The 19005-nt window shown below is 31.2% G+C and overlaps 1 protein-coding gene and 1 long non-coding RNA gene across 5 annotated transcripts; one reads left to right on the forward strand and one right to left on the reverse strand.

Annotated features, from left to right (window-relative positions):
* Positions 1-1981: 1981 nt before the first annotated feature.
* LOC139488029 (chitin-binding domain protein cbd-1-like) lies at positions 1982-3912 on the reverse strand. Its single transcript, XM_071273344.1, has 3 exons — positions 3766-3912; positions 3335-3403; positions 1982-2250 (listed from the first exon to the last, which is right to left on the reverse strand). The coding sequence occupies exons 1-3, from the start codon at positions 3824-3826 to the stop codon at positions 2102-2104; spliced, it is 279 nt and encodes a 92-aa protein (XP_071129445.1). The 5' UTR covers positions 3827-3912; the 3' UTR covers positions 1982-2101.
* A 3773-nt stretch (positions 3913-7685) lies between these two features.
* On the forward strand, positions 7686-17838 carry LOC139488031 (uncharacterized). Of its 4 annotated transcripts, none has more exons than XR_011655919.1 (5): positions 7686-8117; positions 10889-11044; positions 11821-11921; positions 13803-13915; positions 16523-17838. It is a non-coding gene; the product is annotated as an uncharacterized lncRNA (long non-coding RNA). The 4 variants fall into 4 exon arrangements; XR_011655918.1 differs by lacking the exon at positions 7686-8117 and adding an exon at positions 8188-8690; XR_011655920.1 differs by lacking the exon at positions 7686-8117 and adding an exon at positions 9895-9965.
* The last annotated feature ends 1167 nt before the right edge of the window (positions 17839-19005 follow it).

The following is a 19005-nucleotide window of genomic DNA, read 5'->3' on the forward strand; positions in this document are numbered from 1 at the left end:
TTCGGACAATACAAAAGTCTATATCATGCCAAAATAAAACACAATAATAAAATAATGAAAAACAGGTTTAACAGTACAAGTTCATCTGCAAATAAAAATCAAAAGCTGAACAAATTATGTTAAACACTTCAGTAGCGTTTGTGGATACAAAGGGAACAAAAGGACGAACAAATCGACTTTGACTTCCACAACACTGTATACACACCGCTATATAAAAATATTCATAGTTTTATTTAAAACAAAATATACAAGATAATATTCCAAATTTCCCCTGCTGTAGATAGACATTACAGTTACATCATTTTCCAGTTTTAAAATCAAGTGTTCATTGAACATCTTTCCGATCGATTGCACTGTGAAATGAAATTCGGTCAATCGTAAAATATATTGAACAATAGGAACTACAAACCTATTCACTTCCTCTATTTGCCGTTTCGTTGACCGAGATATGAAATGAAAATGAAAGTGGCTGCATCCGTGTTAATGCTCAACCATTATCTTATTTCATGTATGTGTTATCATCAAATACAACTTATATTAAGACATAAAGAATGAACACATATGCGGCCACTTTCATTTCAGATGGAAACCGTCTAAAAATTAACCAAAATGATGTAATAGTAGCATTATACTTTTCAATAAATAGCTTAAAGTTTGTATGTTATCAAATTTGTAAAACTGCTATATTTTAGGGACAATAAGGGGTCTCACTTGGCTTACTCCTTTGCCTTGATGAATTTGGGATTTTTTTTATTTCATGTAACATGTGTATTGACTGTTTCTTTATATAACTGTTATCCTTTGAACTTCTCATATTCGGTCCGATTAAATTTATATTATTTGTACGTACCGGCTACTAATCAAAGTAATGTTTTGGTAAGACGAATAATAATGGAACAAAATAATAGAAACAGTAGACCTGCAGATGCACTGTTTCAACCAAAATAGTATGCTTTCGTGTTCACATTTAATAGTTTATGATCGTGAATCTTGAAATCAGCAACACCAGAAAATATGTATACTTTTATTTAAACAAAACACACAAGGAAATATTACATATTTACCCTGCTATATATAGACAATACTATAACATCCTTTTCCTGTTTAAATTGAATATCTTTCCGATTACACTTTGGAATGAAACTCGATCTGTCATAAAATATATTAAACAATAAGCACAATGTGTCTATTCACTTCCAATATTTTACATTTCGTTTGCAAAAAAAAATAATCATGTTTGAAAACATCATTTGACCTTAGATTTTATCCGGCTATGAGCAGCATGATGGGTGTCAATGGGGGTAAAAGGGGATGAGTTTGGATTTAATTGCAGTTTTCTATGTTGAATATTTTTTATTTCAGGTCTAGGATGTTCAATATGTTACTGTTCTCTTTCTAATATTATACATTCGGTCATGAACTAAATATCTCATTTGTACTTTCCGATTATTAGTTAAAGTAATGTTTTCTCGGTAAGACGAGAAACATTTCACTATTTACTATGACAGAGTGCAAAAGCACCGGTATGAATAACAAATAGTTTTTGCATGATAATCATCAGATCAGAGGAGAGGAGAATGGTACCCTTCTAGAGTGCCTTAAATCATCCCTGATTTTGTTTTGTCCGTCGTCTGTAATTGGAATATTGTTTTCGATGTGAATTGCTTCTAATTGTTTCATTAAAAGAACAGAGGCATAGAAGTAAACAACTGTTTCTTAGTTCTTTCTAATTATGAAGAAAGTTTTGACCGTGTTGCGTTGGTTATATTTATTAAACATGTGGTCCATAATTGCCAATAGTTGAAATGAAGGAGATGTGGTAAAATATGTATGGTTGCCAAGGAGACAACTATCCACCAAAATTCACATAAAATGAATGAAAGCAACTATAGAAAACTGTTAGGCCTTCAACAATAAGAAAAACTCAAATCGTATAGTCACCTATAAAGGGCCATGACGTAAAAATTTGAAACAATTGAACTGAACTAATTCAAGAATTTTTTTATTATTCAGTACAAAAGTTACTCATGCTTTAGTTACAGTTTGTACTTAATCAAAGGTTTTCAGTCTAATATTCCAGAGTCAAGTATTAGAATAACTTTTATGGCCAGTCGCATGTTGTTATTGCTTGTTTCCATACTAGACCCGCAGGACATGGCATTTTCACAGGTTTCTTCCATACACATTGATAGTATTTAGTCTTGTCACATGTATCTTCATAGAATGCTCCATGTGTACATGGCGTTGGACCTAAAAATGAATTCATTCACAAGCATTAAATAATATTATGTTATTTCTTTTTTTAAATGGTGTTTTTAAATTTATAAGAACATAGGTACAAATAGTAATAATTTAATAAACTATTTACAATTAGTACACTGTGTATATGCTTGGTTATTTTTAGACACATTTTACAAAATCGTTTATTGATGTTGACATCTGGTTTTCGTTGGGTATGTGATGCTGTGTTCATGTCTTATTAGCACAATTATATTATTACATTAACTAGCACTTGGCCAAACAAAGATGATGCAATAAAATATTTGTTGACTGTAGTTAAAAGACGAACTGTGTCAATGCTTCCAACGTGTAACTTCAATTGAAATATAGATTCCAGAAATTAGAAGCTTGATTAAGGATGCCGAAATGCACCTTCAAATTAGGAAGACCTATAAGTATGACAACAATTTTTTCAGTTGTATTTTACGATTTGTTGCAAGAAGGTAGTATTTTTGTTCATCTGATGAGTTAAACCTTTTATAGTTCGTTCTTATGTTGTACTGTTATACCACTGTTCCAGGTTAGAGGAGGGTTGAGATCCCGCTAACATGTTTAACTACGCCAAATTCTGTATGTATGTGCCTATCCCAAGTCAGGAGCCTGTTATTCAGTGGTGGTCGTTTGTTTATGTATTACCTATTTGGTTTTCGTTCATTTTTTGTACATAAATAGTGCCGTCAGCTTTTCTCGTTTGAAATGTTTTATGTTTTACATTGCCATTTCGGGGCCTTTTATACGTGACTATGCTGTATGGGCTTAGCTCATTGTTGAAGGCCGTACGGTGACTTATAGTTGTTTATGTCTGTGTCTTGTGGAGAATTGTCTTATTGGCAATCATACCACACCTTCGTTTTTATATATACAGATTGACAAAACATACTACTTTAATGTTTTTGCTGGGATATGTTTCATTATGATGAGTGGAGATGTATGCATGTGTATTCACATGCTAATGATTTATAAAACACTAAACTCTAATAATGATATAACGGTCAATAAAGTAAAGTAGGTTTTTAAAGCTCATCAAAAGACCATTAATAACAATTACTCTTACCTTTCTTGTCACATTTACCAGATTGTTGAGTTACTGGTGATTTAGTTGTCTCTCTGAGTGTTGTGGTTACTACAATTAGCAATATTTTTTGCCGTAAATAAGTTTGTGTCTTTTTTTGCTCTTCAGAAGCATTGAAATATATTGGATTTCGATTTAGGTCAGTGAACTTATTAGTTGCAGTTTTGATAACTTTAATGTAAAGCTGTTAACAGGTTTCAAAGTATAGGACATTTTGACAAAATCTTTAATTGTCTAAGGTTTAAGTTGGTAAAATGTCAACTCTTTCGTGCAAAATTAATATTTTCAGACGCAACCACTACTTATCAATTTATAGAGCACAAGGAATTATGTTTAAAAATGGTTATTTAGGAAAAAAGAAATCAGTGGAGCCGAGAAAAACGAATACAAATAAAAATAAAAATAAGCATTACCAATTCCGTTCAGTACGAAAACTGTAATGAGGAGAGCCAGCATTATATTCCTTTTCATCATCTACAAAATAATAGAAATAGTTGTATGTGAGGGTTTCAACAACCCTTATTGATTATGCCCCACCTACAATAGTAGAGGGGCATATTGTTTTCTGGTCTGTGGGTTCGTTCGTTCGTTCGTCCGTTCATCTGTTCGTCCGTCCGTTCGTTCGTCCCGCTTTAGGTAAAAGTTTTTGGTCAAGGTAGTTTTTGATGAAGTTGAAGTCCAATCACCTTGAAACTTAGAACACATGTTCCCTATGATATGATCTTTCTAATGTAATGCCAATATAGAATTTTTAACCTTATTTCACGGTCCACTGAACACAGAAACTGATAGTGCGAGTGGGGCATCAGTGTACTTGGGACACATTCTTGTTTCTTTGTAATTTTATAACCTATACTTGAAACAGCAATCCTTATTATTTTTTTTATAGTTTTTGAAATGAAAGGTTTTAATGTTTAATTTACGAATAATCAACAGAAAAACATTTCCCTCCAAATTTTCAATTTATTGTATTAAAAAACAAGGACACTTGGTTCAAAAATTGTTTACAATTTCTATAGAATACGTAATGCATTACAATTCTTCATAAAAAAACATTTGAAATAGAGTTTGTTCACTGGACTAAAAAGTGTTGGTATTTAGGCCGTCTTAACCTTGTTTGTTGAAAAACAATATTGCATCTTTAATCTGTTAAACAGTATTTTGATTTTACTTTATTAGTTAAATTATTTCTTTTATTATAACTTGAATCATTGATTCTTTTATGGATAACGCATCCAATTTAAAAGAAAAGAAATTATTGCGGCCAAATCCACTAGAATGTTCAGTCAACCGTTTGTTCAGATTTTCTGACATTCTTATGCACCTTTGATTATCAACTACTCATAACCAGTGGAAACATAGACCAAGCCAAAAAGTAGGGATTTCCCTATCGCAGTGTGAAGCTGTATTCTTGTAGCAATCCAGAAAATGAATATTTGATTCAAAAAGTTACATTTATTTATTATATTTTATTTCTAATAATTATTGTTTAACAAATTTCAAGATTTGTTTAATAATCCCCCGATTAAAAAAATATAAAGATTGTCTTACCGTGAACACTGTAGGTTGGTTTATGTGGAGGAGAACTCTGGATGCTTTCTTAAATACCTAAAATATACGCCCAACATGCAGGACCACGTATACAGATATAATTACGTTCTTTTTTTTTTCTTCTAAAAATATCTTTATTGCACTTTTTTTCTTTGCTGTAATTACAAATTACTCGACCTTCAGCAATTAGCCGAACATTCTCGTGAATTACCATGGAAATTACACAGTGAATTAATATTTTTAAGTAATCAAACCTTTTTGTTAAGTATATAGTCACATGTTTACGGAAAATATACAGTTTTGTCAAGTTTTGTTTTTAAGGATTAGAATGTTACGTTCATTGACCTGAATCTTATGTAAAGAACTAAGGTGGCAAGATAGTATTTCCTGGCCCATTAGGGATAATTGTTGACTTTTTTAGAATTTTCATCACTTTTCTAACACTGTCAAAAATTCTGCATTCACAGTTAACTGAAATACTTTTATTACACTTTTCAGAAATGAATTTGAATGTCTATCATTGCCGTTTACTTTTTTGCTATTTTTAAGAACCTAAGGCCACTAGTGCTTTTAGGTCTTTTATCGTGCAGTGAAAACATTTTCTTTTAAATTCTCAAAATTTTTATTTGTATGTTAAATTATTTCATATTTGTCTACACCCAACTCTTGGTTTAATAGCTTTCTTGTGAGCAGTAACCCTCTATCAAGAAAATCATGATAGGAAATGCAAGCACGGGAATATCGTATCAATTGGGAGATATATACCCCGTATGCAGGTGCTGCTTGAATGTTGCTACTTAGAAATTGAAAGTTCACAATTGGAAAGCTAAAATCATCTCTTTTGTCGTAAAGTTTTGTTTTCAACCGACCCTCATTGTCAATTTCTAGATGTAAGTCAAGATATGAAGCCGACTTAACTGTATCTGTAGTATCCTTTATCTCCAATTCGATGGGATAGATGCGTTCCACATAGTCACCAAATTTTGAAATGTTAAGTGAAAGAACGTCATCTATATAGCGGAAAGTAGAGTTAAAGGATATTGCTAACTTCTTATCTTTCTTCCTATGAAGTCAGCCTCATAATAATAAAGAAACAAGTCGGCAGGTAGAGGGGCACAGTTTGTTCCCATTGGGATGCCGACAGTCTGTTGAAAAACACGTCCTCCGAACGTTACAAATATGTTGTCAATCAAGAAATCAAGCATCTTGATAATATCGGTTTCAGAGAATTTTTTGTTTGAATCAGAGTGATTCTTTACAAAGTATGATTTATCCCTTCCTAAGACAAGATACTTGTATCTACGTTGGCCATTCTTTTTTATGAAGCAAAGTAATACCAACTCTTTCAATTTGTCTTTTAGTTTGGAATGTGGAATACTTGTGTAAAGAGTAGAAAAGTCAAATGTTTTAATACTGTTACAAGATGAAAGAGAGCTAGATTGTATGTACTCTAAAAGATCTATGGGTTTAAAAGTATGTAGCCGTTCAAAATTTTGTTAGGACAATATATTTCCTTCCCCATCTAGAAGGTCATTCACAGTCCATAACATAGTGTGTGCCACACTTCTATAATCAACACAGATAATGTGATTTTTTATGTTCTTATTATTCCATATAGATGATAAGATGTCTTCCTCAAAATAACAAGGATGTCGGAGTTTGACAAATTTTTTCAGGCATAAAAAACTTTTTTTTCCAAAAATCAGACTCTAAAATAACACACAATGGAATCAATTGTTAGAATCGACTTGAACGCTACTGTGTTCAAAAATAACAAGCTTTAAAAAAGACTGATATAAATTGATAGTGTATAAACAACAGAACTTAAATATTTATGAGTTTGACTGTCCCTTTGGTATCTTTCGTCCCTTTTTTAAAAAGTTTAAAAAAAAAAAAAATAGATATGGCGTGAATTTAATCTCTGTAGATTTTTCCTTCAGTTAACATTGGCATGTTTTTTCTTTCAAAAACTGTAACATAATAACAAGGATTTTATAAGACTTTCAAAATTGGCTTGTTAAATTGTATGTAATAGACATATAAAAAGAAAAAGAAATTGTTAATTTATGGATAAAACTAGAGGATTCCGAACATCTGACAAAAAGTCAAAAATAAGAGTAGCGAACATTCTTAAATCCCCATTTCCATTACCAATTTCTATTCTCAATTTTTATTACGTGCTCAACCTACAAAGACTTGTATTTACGTATGTTTGCATGAATATCAATATTTTTTTTGTGAAATGCCCCGGTAAGATTAAACTTTGTTTGATTTTGTGATTATTATTAGTAGATACTATTCATATTAACTGTTGATGGTGAACATAATAAAGAATACAAATACTTGCATCAAAATGTTTTCCTATATACACTATAAAGTTTTTATCGAAACCTTTAATCCATTAAATAAAGACGTGTTAATGAAGAATTGATCACAATGATAATCAACATATGGTCTTTATATTCAGGTTACTTAGCAAAGACACTGAACAATTAAAGATAGATTTAAGTGTAAATAGTTCATGTATATAATTTCTTCAATGTTAATTTCAGCCTTTTTTATTCTTATTTTTGTCTTTTTTTATATCAGGGGAAAAAAGACGTCCTTTATTAAATTATTTGAATGAAATGAAAGATGGGTTTCCGCGTGTTTACTTCCACCCAAAAAAGTAGGTTTCCGCGATAATTACATTGATGCAACACCCGATGCAACCCGTGTCATCCTCTTCAATAGATCTTATGTTAGTGGAGTTACGTTGTTCAATAGACCATATGGTATACCATGTTAACACATGTTATGGGGTTATTCTATGGAAATAGAGTAACACCGTATTATAACCATGCTAGTATACGGTATGGAGTTATCCTATTCAAGTAAGATTACACAGTAATGATACAAATTTAACATATAGTATGGAGTTATACTATTCAATAAGGGTAACACAGAAATTATACAATGTTAGCACATAGGATAAACTGAGTATGGGGTTATCTTATTCAAGTAAAAAACACAGATATTTTGGTATGACATAGAGGCTGAACATTGGCCAATCATTGTAGTTCTTGTATAATCATACAAAAAAAACAATACCCCAAAACTTTCAAGCCACATGCAAACAGAGAGTGTAGAGGTCATTGTTACCGCATTAATTGACCAAACTTTTGCATCTTGTCATGATACGACTAACGCTGCATCATGTAAAATAAAGATTCAAGTAAGTTGAGAATTAAATGCATACTTTAATTTGTAAACAATTATACATATTACCTACTACGAAGTTTTTTTCCAATAATTCCTATTCCTCGACCCGTCCCTTTTTGATTTGACTTAAAGCACGTTTTATTGTAGAATATTAAACGAGCCTGTCTTTAGTTTAAACTGGAACACATTTTATTGCACTAACCAGCTAACACTGATCATGATTAACTTGACTGTAACGTTAACCAAAACCCACCCGCAGATCGATGAATCTAATTGAACGTGTCATGAAAAATTGAGTTATATTTGCTAAACATAAATATTTGTCAAACGTTTATATTGATTAACGACGTCGTTTTTAACTGCAAAACGCGCAACCTCTCGGTCAGCCCATAGCTGAGGCCGATACATGTAGCAAAATGTACAGTGGCAGTGGTACTGTCCGGAATTGTTTCATACGTTTGGACCGGAAGTTGTGAAATTTATTTTCCGTTTAGTCAATTTCACTTTCACTTTCACTTTGACTGGTAAATTCTGGCCTAGAAAGTGGGACAATTTATAATAGGAGACAGAAACTTTCTTTCATCAGGTTGATTAATAGAGAAATGTTATATCTATCTACTCCAAAATATTAGAATGAAATACATATGTCTTACTGCAAGTGCAAAAACTTCCCCCTTAAAAGTTGAAGGCAAAACAACATGAAAAAATACATTTGTTTATCAGGGATAATATGAGAATGGTGCTACATTAAATGCAAGCTTACCAAGACATATTAGTTTATTTATTGATAACACCACACTCAGAGATCCAGAAGCCCACATTATATTGCAGAACGTTTATCTGTTTATTGCACAAAACTTGCAGAATTATGTTGCATGAATCACTGCCACTATAAAACTTAATTTTAATATAATAAGGGTTCAGCTGGTATAGAATAACTAACTGTAGACCATGCAACTAGTCCTATAATGCAAGGCTGTGGTTATGTAACAGTGGTTTGATTCTGCCAGTGTACTTTATTTGGAGGATTTATGGTGTATTTGAATCCTGCACAGTTGATTGATTACCGGAAGTTAAACTCGGGGGCTTGATATGGATTTCGAGGGCTGATATCGATATCGTCCCCGAGGGCTGATAACCAACCTTGACTTCCGGCTATTATTGGCCATGCAAAAACGTACATATCAGTACAAAATATGTGATAATAAACAGTTATACCCGGAATGAATGCTCAGTGGAATGAAAGTACATAATATAATGGGCTGCTTTTGCTTTGTAAACAACACCGTGATAAAATTCTCAATATATCTATACTTAGCACAGACTCAGAGATGTACATAATAATGGCTGTTACAACATACCTCCCACGTAAATCCACATGTATTGTAACCTACTTTGCAAACTCTTTGCCGATTTTATTGTTTTAAAAATGGCAATTAAAAAAGACAAAAGAACTTTTATTCTTTTTCAGATGCATAATAAAAAAATTAATGCCCAAGAGTTCAGAGAAATCAACAATATCAAAATTAAATTAAATTCACGAAAGTCTATTAATATTTTTGGCGAATTCAAGTCATTTCAAAACATGACGTCATACAAATGAAAACGCTAGAGTTAAAGGTGTTCCGTTACGTGAACAATAGAAATTTGTATGATAAATGGATTTCTGATGTATTTATATGTTTTATTTTCTATTTTAATGCATTATACTAATATTTACAGATTTCAGCAAGTCAACATGGCGGCTCTTTGGTTACGAAATGTCAATTTTGAATTTGACAGCTAGTACTGTCGCTTACAAGAAACACATGTAAATTAAATATGGCAAATGTTGGGATTGAGAAGTAAAAGAATTAAACAGGTTTTATTCGAGCAGTTATTCACGAAACAATCCATGCAAGCTACAGATTTATTAGAATGTTTGAGCTTGATCTAACAAGGAATAAAAAAGAACAACCAAACACACAAAATACCAACCCTCACTTCAATTTTTTAATGACCGTATTTATCCTATTAGAATCGAAATAATTTATGGCAGCCATAGATTGTTGGAAATTTACAAATGGCCTGAAATTCATAAATTTAATTCCTCGCTAACGCTCAGGATAAAATTTGAATATCTCAGCCCAGGCCATGTGTAAATTTCCAACAATCTTTGGCTTCCATGAACTATTTCTTAACTAATACCACAACAAACTACGATAACATAGGAATCATGATACATGTTGGTCTGTCTGTTTTGAGATCGTCTTGCAAGGTTTTTCCTCTTATACCTTGAAATGATGAGAGGACACAAAGTTCTACCCGTGTCCGGCTGTATGTCTACATTCTTTTGCACATCCGTACTTCCCAAAGTTTACAAATGGATCATAACTATGCTGTGTAACAAAAGTATTTTGTGGTAATAAGCTGAAAAAATGGAAATAAATGCTGAATTTTTGCTTCCTTTCTCAAACATAAGTTAGTCTCAAACAAATGTAATAAAACTTATACACAATACTGATCTGACACCGCAAATCAACATGCACATTTGGGTAGGGTCAATTTTACTCTTCTTCAGTTATGTCCCTTTATAACTTTATATGATATGCATAGGGTGCATCATCTATGTCCCATTGACACATTCCCCATTTATTTGAGTCATAATTTATAAAGGGGAGATAATTGAAGACTTATTGTAGTATCTTTTAAGCAAAACTCCCAATGTGAATGGTTTTAATGAAACTTGATACATTGCATGTAAAACAAATAGAACATATATTGAAATTTGTTTATTTATTGTAGAATGAAAAGAATCTGCTTTACTAAAAATCCACCAAAGATTAGATAGTTTTTGCCCGAAACAGACCACACACTAGACTGGAAGATTCAACATCCAGCAAAAAGAGGAAAGTGGCATTGATTCAGTTTCAATGCACACTCTTACTTTTCCCTTACAAGGTGATATGAGATGTTAATGATACTTTTAAGCAAAAATTGAATATAAGTAGGTTTGAGACAGGTCACAGGTATATTGTTGCTTCAATATTTTTTGTTTTTACTGAATCACCAGTAAGTTAACATGGGAAACTAATCTTTTACATTTTCAAAACATACTCAGATACTTGTATACAGGTGCTGATGTACTAAGGCAATTTCAATCTATAGAATTACTGGTCCATATGTACCATATTTACAGTTTTTTGCATGATTTGAATGTGAATAGCTATATCAATAATTGTATTATTTTCTGCTGACATAAGAGGAAGATGTTTAGATGATTAAGGATATTAACTTATTATGGAAGACATTTTTATATTGTACTGATTAAAAGGGTTAATAGTTCAATAATATTATGACAGTATACAGATTCCCAATTTACCTTTTAACTTAATGTGCATGACCTCCAGCATTTTGTCAAGCCTATTCTATTAGTTTTACATGCATCTTCATGTCAAGAGTTATTATTTGGAGAAGGACAAGCAGAACAGTTTATTCAATGAAATTAATTTAAAAAAAATGAATAATGTGTTACTATTTAGTTAGTAACTAGAGTTTAGTATTACAATATTATTTTGAAAAAAAAAATTGTCCTTCACATGGAATAACTAATAATGGTCTAGACAAAATAATATTCTTGACAGTGTTTTGTAGAGCAAGTTTAATGTAGGGTTTTCTACATACCCTAGTTAACTTACAGGATAACTAAAATCTCCATTTTAACTTTCTTTTTATAGGGATATATGTACCAAAAACAGTTGGTCTATGTGCTCAAAGAAAAGACAACAATTGTGATCAAGCTTTTTTTTTAGTCCTATTTCTGATGTTGAGAAGAAAGGTATACTTTTCTCTTGTATGACTAACGTAATGTTTATTGCTACTTTGACAAACTTTCAATCATGCTTATTGTGAAGCGCATAAATTTCTTACTTAAGAGAACAATTAATGATATGATCTGTAGCAAAACTTTAAAGGATAACATAGTCTTTATAATTATGGGTGAGACTTTTCCAGTTTTATAGAATAGTAGAAAAAGTCTGTTTACCATATTATGTAGTTGACAACATCATATCACCATTTATTTTATATAATAATCTTAAAGGGAGGAATGATTCTATATAAAAAAAAAAGATGTGGTTTGGTTATCAATGAGACAACTCTCAATCCACAACCAAATGTACCGTAGTCAACAATTTCTAAAAGTATTGCAATATTGACCTCATATAAATGCAAATCCTCTGAGAAAAACTTATTTTTAAGGATTTGGTATTGTAAGGAATTTAATGTGATTCTTTAAAATCAGTATTTGTTTTTATTGATATATATGTTCAAAATGTTTAGGAAGGAGTGCAATGTGTATATTATATTAATGTGAAATTTAGCGTATATTTTGTTGTTGTAAGAAATCTCATATTATGAGATTTGTCTTGTATAAGCCCCAAAACACTTAGGCCAATGACATTTTGCACAGTTGCTGTGCCTATTATATTTTTTTGACATTTGTCTCATTATTTTTTTGGTAAACTAAATCTTACAAAATGTAAAAGCTCAATTAATTAACCCTGTCTATCCCACTGTCTGTTTTTCTCTATAAGAGTACATTGTTTTTTCCGGCTTTCTCCTCCTACAGTTTTTGAGATACAGCTTAGTAGGATATAGTAGGATGTTTCTTCACATAATAAGAGTATGGATGTCCACAGGATTTTATTTGTTTTCAAGGCTCTATAAGCACACACAAAAATCAAAGGATCAGGGCTTGATTGCACTTTTTCTTAACTATTTACAGTATTAAAGCCTTCAACACAGAGCCAAAAAAAAATCACTGCAAGTATAAGATAGCCCTAAGCATTGGTTTGAGCAGAATTTTTAGCCAAAAAATTCAAATAGACTTTATATAAACATGTACCACCACCAAATTGGGCCAGAAAAAAAAACCATACTTGAAAGTAGAAAGTATTTAAAACAGAATAGGCATAACTAAGGTGTAAATATCAAAATATATAGAATATAGTTTGGTAATTGAGTTTTATTTGAAAGGTGTATATAGTACTGGCGATCCTTGTAGAACACATTGAAATGTATAAATGAATTCTAAAATTAAAACCACATATTGCATGTTTCTGAAAAGGGTCTGGTTTGGTGTATCTAAAGTTTGGGTAGCCAGCACAGTCTGATGTGTAAATGACCTTCTGCCGTTGTCTGTTGTCTGTTCTATATTCGGGTTGTTGTCTCTTTGACACATTCTCAATTTTCTCATCATTATCTCCTAAACTATATGAGATATCTTATAAACTGTATAAGATATCTTTTTAACTATACAAGATATCTTGTATGGCATGTGATACAGATTTCGTCATGTTTTGTACGCTTTATCATATATTTAAACAGGAGAGTAAATATCAACTGCTTTCTGACCCCTAGCACCTGAGATTTACTTCTGTTTTGAAAGCGTTCAAGAGAAATGCTTAATTATTTATTGGAAGCACCTGTGTTACCTTACAGTTTGAGTCATTGTTGTTCATAGAATTATTTTGTTTATTTTTATTTTTTGTGTGTTTTGTATGGTATTTCATTGAGATCTTTTTTATAGTTGCATTTCGTGTGCCAGAAAGTTGAGCAATACAGATTAAACAGCAGGCTATTTATCAAATATATAAAACTACTGTTTTTAATATTACATATATGATACAAATATATAACTATATGTTTATTGTTTCAGGATGTAATGAAGTAACAATAGTGAAGGTTTTAGCAAGCAGGTACTGAAAGAACTTCAAAATGTTAATCCTACAGCTGTCTGGTGATGTTGAAAGAAATCCAGTACCTACAATGGTATCGATCACCCCAAAAAAATGCTATGTTTGAGACTGAAGTATATCTAGGATTAGTTGCTCTGAAAAAACAAGCACTTTAATTTAACAACTTCATCAAAATCCATTTAATTAAGGCATATTGGATAATGTTTCAATTCATCTTTAACATAATTTTCATTGAAATTTTATGTTTTATTAACCAATAGAAAACTGGTTAGTACTCTGTTCAAGTAAGGCAGACTGGACATGCTGCCATGAACAGTTTCCATGGGATAACTTATGAAACATTTAATCAACTCAGAAATGACACAAAACTGTCTTCTCACAGTTATTGTTATAGGCCTGGTTACATGACATATTATGGTATACTGTTGTCTGTCCATCCATCGTCAACATGTCAGACATTTACTCAAAAAAGCTTAAACCAATTTGCCTAAAACTTTGGTGAATTGTTTATATTTATTGAGGTGAGATCCTTTATTTTTATAAATTTTAGATTTTAAGTTTCTGAGTTATAGGGTTTTATTAATTAAAAAAAGGGAAATTTTCCAGTTTTCTGACAATCATTTAAAAAGACTTTTCACCAACTTGCAAGAAATTTTGGTGAATTGTTTATATCTTTTGACATAAACTCCCTTTCAATTTTTATAAATTTGAAATTTTTTGTGTTTCCCATTTACAGGGTTTTAATCATTAAAAAAAGGGAATTTTCCAGTTTTCAAACAATAGCTCAAAAATACTTTCAGCAGCTCTTATTGAACTTTGGTGAATTGTTTATATCTATTGATGTAAGGTCCCTTTAGAATTATATAAATTTTAGATTTTATAGTTCAGAGTTATGGGGTTTTATTCATTACAAAAGAGGGAATTTTCCAGTTATTGGACAATAACTCAAAAATACTTTCAGCAATTCCACAGGCGGATCCAGGGGGGCCCTGCGGGACCCTGGGACCCCCTTTCGTGGGAAAAATTTGGTTGATTATATAGGGAATCACTGATGCATGACTGGAGTGGGCCCCCCTTAGGTCAGTCAGCCCCCCCCCCCCCCCCCCCCCCCCCTTTTTAGGAAAAGTTCTGGATCCGCCACTGAATTCTCATGAAACTTTGGTGAACTTTCGCTACTTGTAGCATTTTATTCTTCTGAATCCAAAATTTTAAAAAATACTGAAAAAATTCTGAAATAATTGTTTCTCTGTACTGTATGCTAATTCTATTGAAGATAATTGTTTAAATTGACTCCTGACATATATAATCTTGTACTTATTATAAACCCCACAAAGTTTTTGGAGTGAATCACTCTGTCTGTCTGTCTGTCTGTTTCATATGTCTTGTAAACTTAACTCCTCTGTAATGTATGTACCAATAAGATGAAACTTTACAGAGTCTAAATTATTTCAAGGGAGATAATTGAATTTACTTAGTTTAACATTGCAATAAGTGGCAACAGGTCTCGTAAGTGCAACTCAAATACTCACCTAGTTCCATTATTTGCATTGATTGATTTTGAAACTTAACACTGTTGCAGTACACAACCTAAGACTTGAGTATGTAGGAAATAGTCCAGATCCAATACTTTTCAAGGGAGATAATTGAACCTAATTAGTTTAATATTGCAATAAGTGGCAACAGGACCTGTAAGTGCAACTATGTTTAATTACCTTGATGGATATTGATGTAAATTTACACAGTAGACTGACACCACCAGAGAATGTATATGAAGGAAATAATCCTGGTCTGAAATATTTTAAGGGGGAAATGGATCTTAATTGTTTAATGTTGCAATATGTTGCAACAGTGTTTAGTAAGATAAGTGGATGTTCTCCTTATCTGCTTTATCGATATTGTTGAAATTTTATATCAAGTACAGTACAAGAATGTGCATGAAGGAAAATCATATTGGTCTGAAATATTTCAGAAGATGAATTGGAATGGGGGTGGGGTACCCTTTAGTGGGTTGACTCCCAGTTTTATGCAATACACTCAGAATGGCAAATACTATCCATGCTGTTCTGTGTTCACTCTTGTTTCAAACTAGGATCACAAAAGTCCTTGTTATATTCTTTACATATATTACGAAGTTAGATCTCCACAAAAGTACAGGTGAATCAGGAGTCTTAACATATCTATGTTTTAGTAACTAGAATACAAGTTTTTATTGTTGCAATACTCACCCAGTTGCATTACATTTAAATTTAATCAGAGAATTACTTTTTATAAGAACATTTGAAACATCAAATAAAAATAGGGGGCCACAGCCTTCTGTTCTTTAAAAATAAATACAAAACACAAAGTGTCCTATCAAATCAATGTAATTATCTGCCCTTGATTTTAAAAGGATATATTTTTTTTAATTTAAATACACTTTATCAAACTTAATTTTTTGATAGCTTGATCCAACTTCCAAGCTTAAGATGTTCAAGTCATATAATATTGCATTATACTTTGTAAAATATTTTAAACCAAAAAGGATCTTTTGCAACATGCCTAAAACCAGAACTAAGACATCATTCCAACTTGACTTAATATATCTTTGGAGTTCAACTTTTTTTTTCATTTTATAATGTATGTTTATTTCAATAATTGAACCAGTTTTTGTGAATTTTACATGAAAACAATTCTATTTTAGATTTATCAAGACTTCTTAGTGCTTGCCATACAAGTGTCAAAGAGTGAAGGGCAAGAATGTCTTTAAAGAACAGAGAAGACTTGTTTTATTGCACTTAGTTTTGAGCTTATGTTTGATATTTTACCACTACGATAGAGTTATGTAAATTTATGTAATGTATTGTTCTAATATACCGATCTGTTTTGTAATTGCTCCTTTTTAGATATGTTGTAATTGGTTTTTTTTATGCCTTTTCCTATGTGAGTACTATTGACAACTATTGGAGGTTTTTAGTAAGGTTACTTTGTTTTGTTTTTTTATTTCTTAGGATTAAGATGTCATTCTTGAATACCTTGTAAGTATGACCTGTGTTTTTATTATTTCTTGATATGTGTAGTATTAATCCACCCCAATTATATTTAGTTATGAAAAAAATATATGCCATAAGGACTGTCCACTATGAATGCCTCTCTGAAAAGATTAGAGAGTCTTGGCATAAATAAATATAAATTTCTAAAATATAAACAAATTATTAAGACTCCATACAAAAAAAAACTTTGTGTCACAACAGTGATTTTTTTTTGTATAATAAAGGTTAGTTCTAAATCCTATTATTTTTATTGGGATTGTCTTCATTGCATAGAGGATGTGTTTATCATATAATTTAATATACCTCAAAACGTGATTTTTAAATGTCATAAATACATGTACAGAAAAACATACATAATGATTATGATATGCTAATACTTCATTGTTGCAAATAATTGTACTTTAAATTAAGATGAATATATAAACTGGAATTGACTAATCATATTTATGTTTGTTGATTGTTGACAATATGTGTTGAAAAACAAAAAAAAGCCATAGGACTTAGAGTAACAAGCCTCAGTCAAAAAGTCACAATTAATTAATTCATAATTATTTAAATGTATAAAAGAAAATGTATTAAACAGTGTCTTTTTGTAAGATAAATTGGTTTGTTCATTATTAATTTTTGAAACTTGTAAATTTGTTGATAAATTTACTTGGTCTATAAAAGATTAATATAATATAAAGATATCTATTGAATTTGTCTTCCTAATTAAAAAAAATCTCTCAAAAACACTTTGTGCCCTCTTGCTCCATATTTTTTAATAGGTTACTTTTTTGTCTATTTTGTTTTGTACCATGATATTATGCATGATAAATATAAATTGTGCTTTATGCATGTCACTAATGTATAGATAATTTTCTTGTCAGGTATTTATGATAATGTTTTTATTTACATTTACATATATTTATATATATACAAATTTAGAAAATTTAAAGTTTTATAATAAAGAATAAAATTAATAAAACATGTTTTGATTGATTTGATTGTATCCAATATGTTTATTAAAAGGAAGGCTGTTCCAGTAATAGATATACTTGCATCATATAGAAAATAAAACAGCAGAAGATAGAAAACAGAGAGAAAATTGCTTCAACTATCATATTTAAAGTTCATTTCCTCTTTACAGAAGGAATTGAGTGCAACACAAAGCCTGAATTGAATTTAGTATTGTAGCTAAGCATGACTTTTTGTGTGAAATTATTTTTTATTAAATGATGACTTTACTATTTTCACCTATTTTTTATGCCCCACCTACGATAGTAGAGGGGCATTATGTTTTCTGGTCTGTGCGTCCGTTCGTCCGTCCGTCCGTTCGTCTGTCTGTCCGTTCGTCCGTCTGTCCCGCTCCAGGTTAAAGTTTTTGGTCAAGGTAGTTTTTGATGAAGTTGAAGTCCAATCGACTTCAAACTTAGTACACATGTTCCCTATGATATGATCTTTCTAATTTTAATGCCAAATTAGAGTTTTTACCCCAATTTCACGGTCCACTGAACATGGAAAATGATAGTGCGAGTGGGGCATTCGTGTACTGAGGACACATTCTTGTTTATAAGTAAAACTAGAACAGGATACAATCTGTGAATTACATGGTTTTCTTAAAAAGAGTCTTCATGTATACATGTATGAATTGTCTGTGATTCTAAGATATTATCAGTGTGTCTTTTTCAAAGATCTTCATTTCAGTCAGACCGGATTCTTTTGACTTTGACCTTAAAGTTCTGTGATTAGATCCATTCTTATGTCGGTTGAAATCTCATTAGAGATAATGTTGTCTCTGTTTGTATATCTTGCCGACTTGCTTATTTATTATCATTATTTATTATTTCTAAAATATTGGACGCAGCAGGTCAACTATATGTTATGTATGTAAAGGGGAACATGTCAGTTTGGCAGGTTTCATCTGACCTTGATCTAATTTTTATGATTCTTTGGTCAATGTTAAGTTTGTTGTGTTTTGGTCTTTTTTCAAGTACTATATTAAGCAATAGGTCAAATATATTTGGTATATTGAATTATTGTTAGATGTGCATGTGTGTCTAACAGGATTTATGTAAAATATGAATTGTCAGTGATACTTGTAGTGAAACCTTAATCTAAAAGACCATAAAATCAATGGTCAGTAAAGCATATG

Source organism: Mytilus edulis, chromosome 9 (assembly GCF_963676685.1).
Source record: "Mytilus edulis chromosome 9, xbMytEdul2.2, whole genome shotgun sequence".
In the NCBI taxonomy this organism is placed as follows: Eukaryota; Metazoa; Mollusca; class Bivalvia; order Mytilida; family Mytilidae; genus Mytilus; species Mytilus edulis.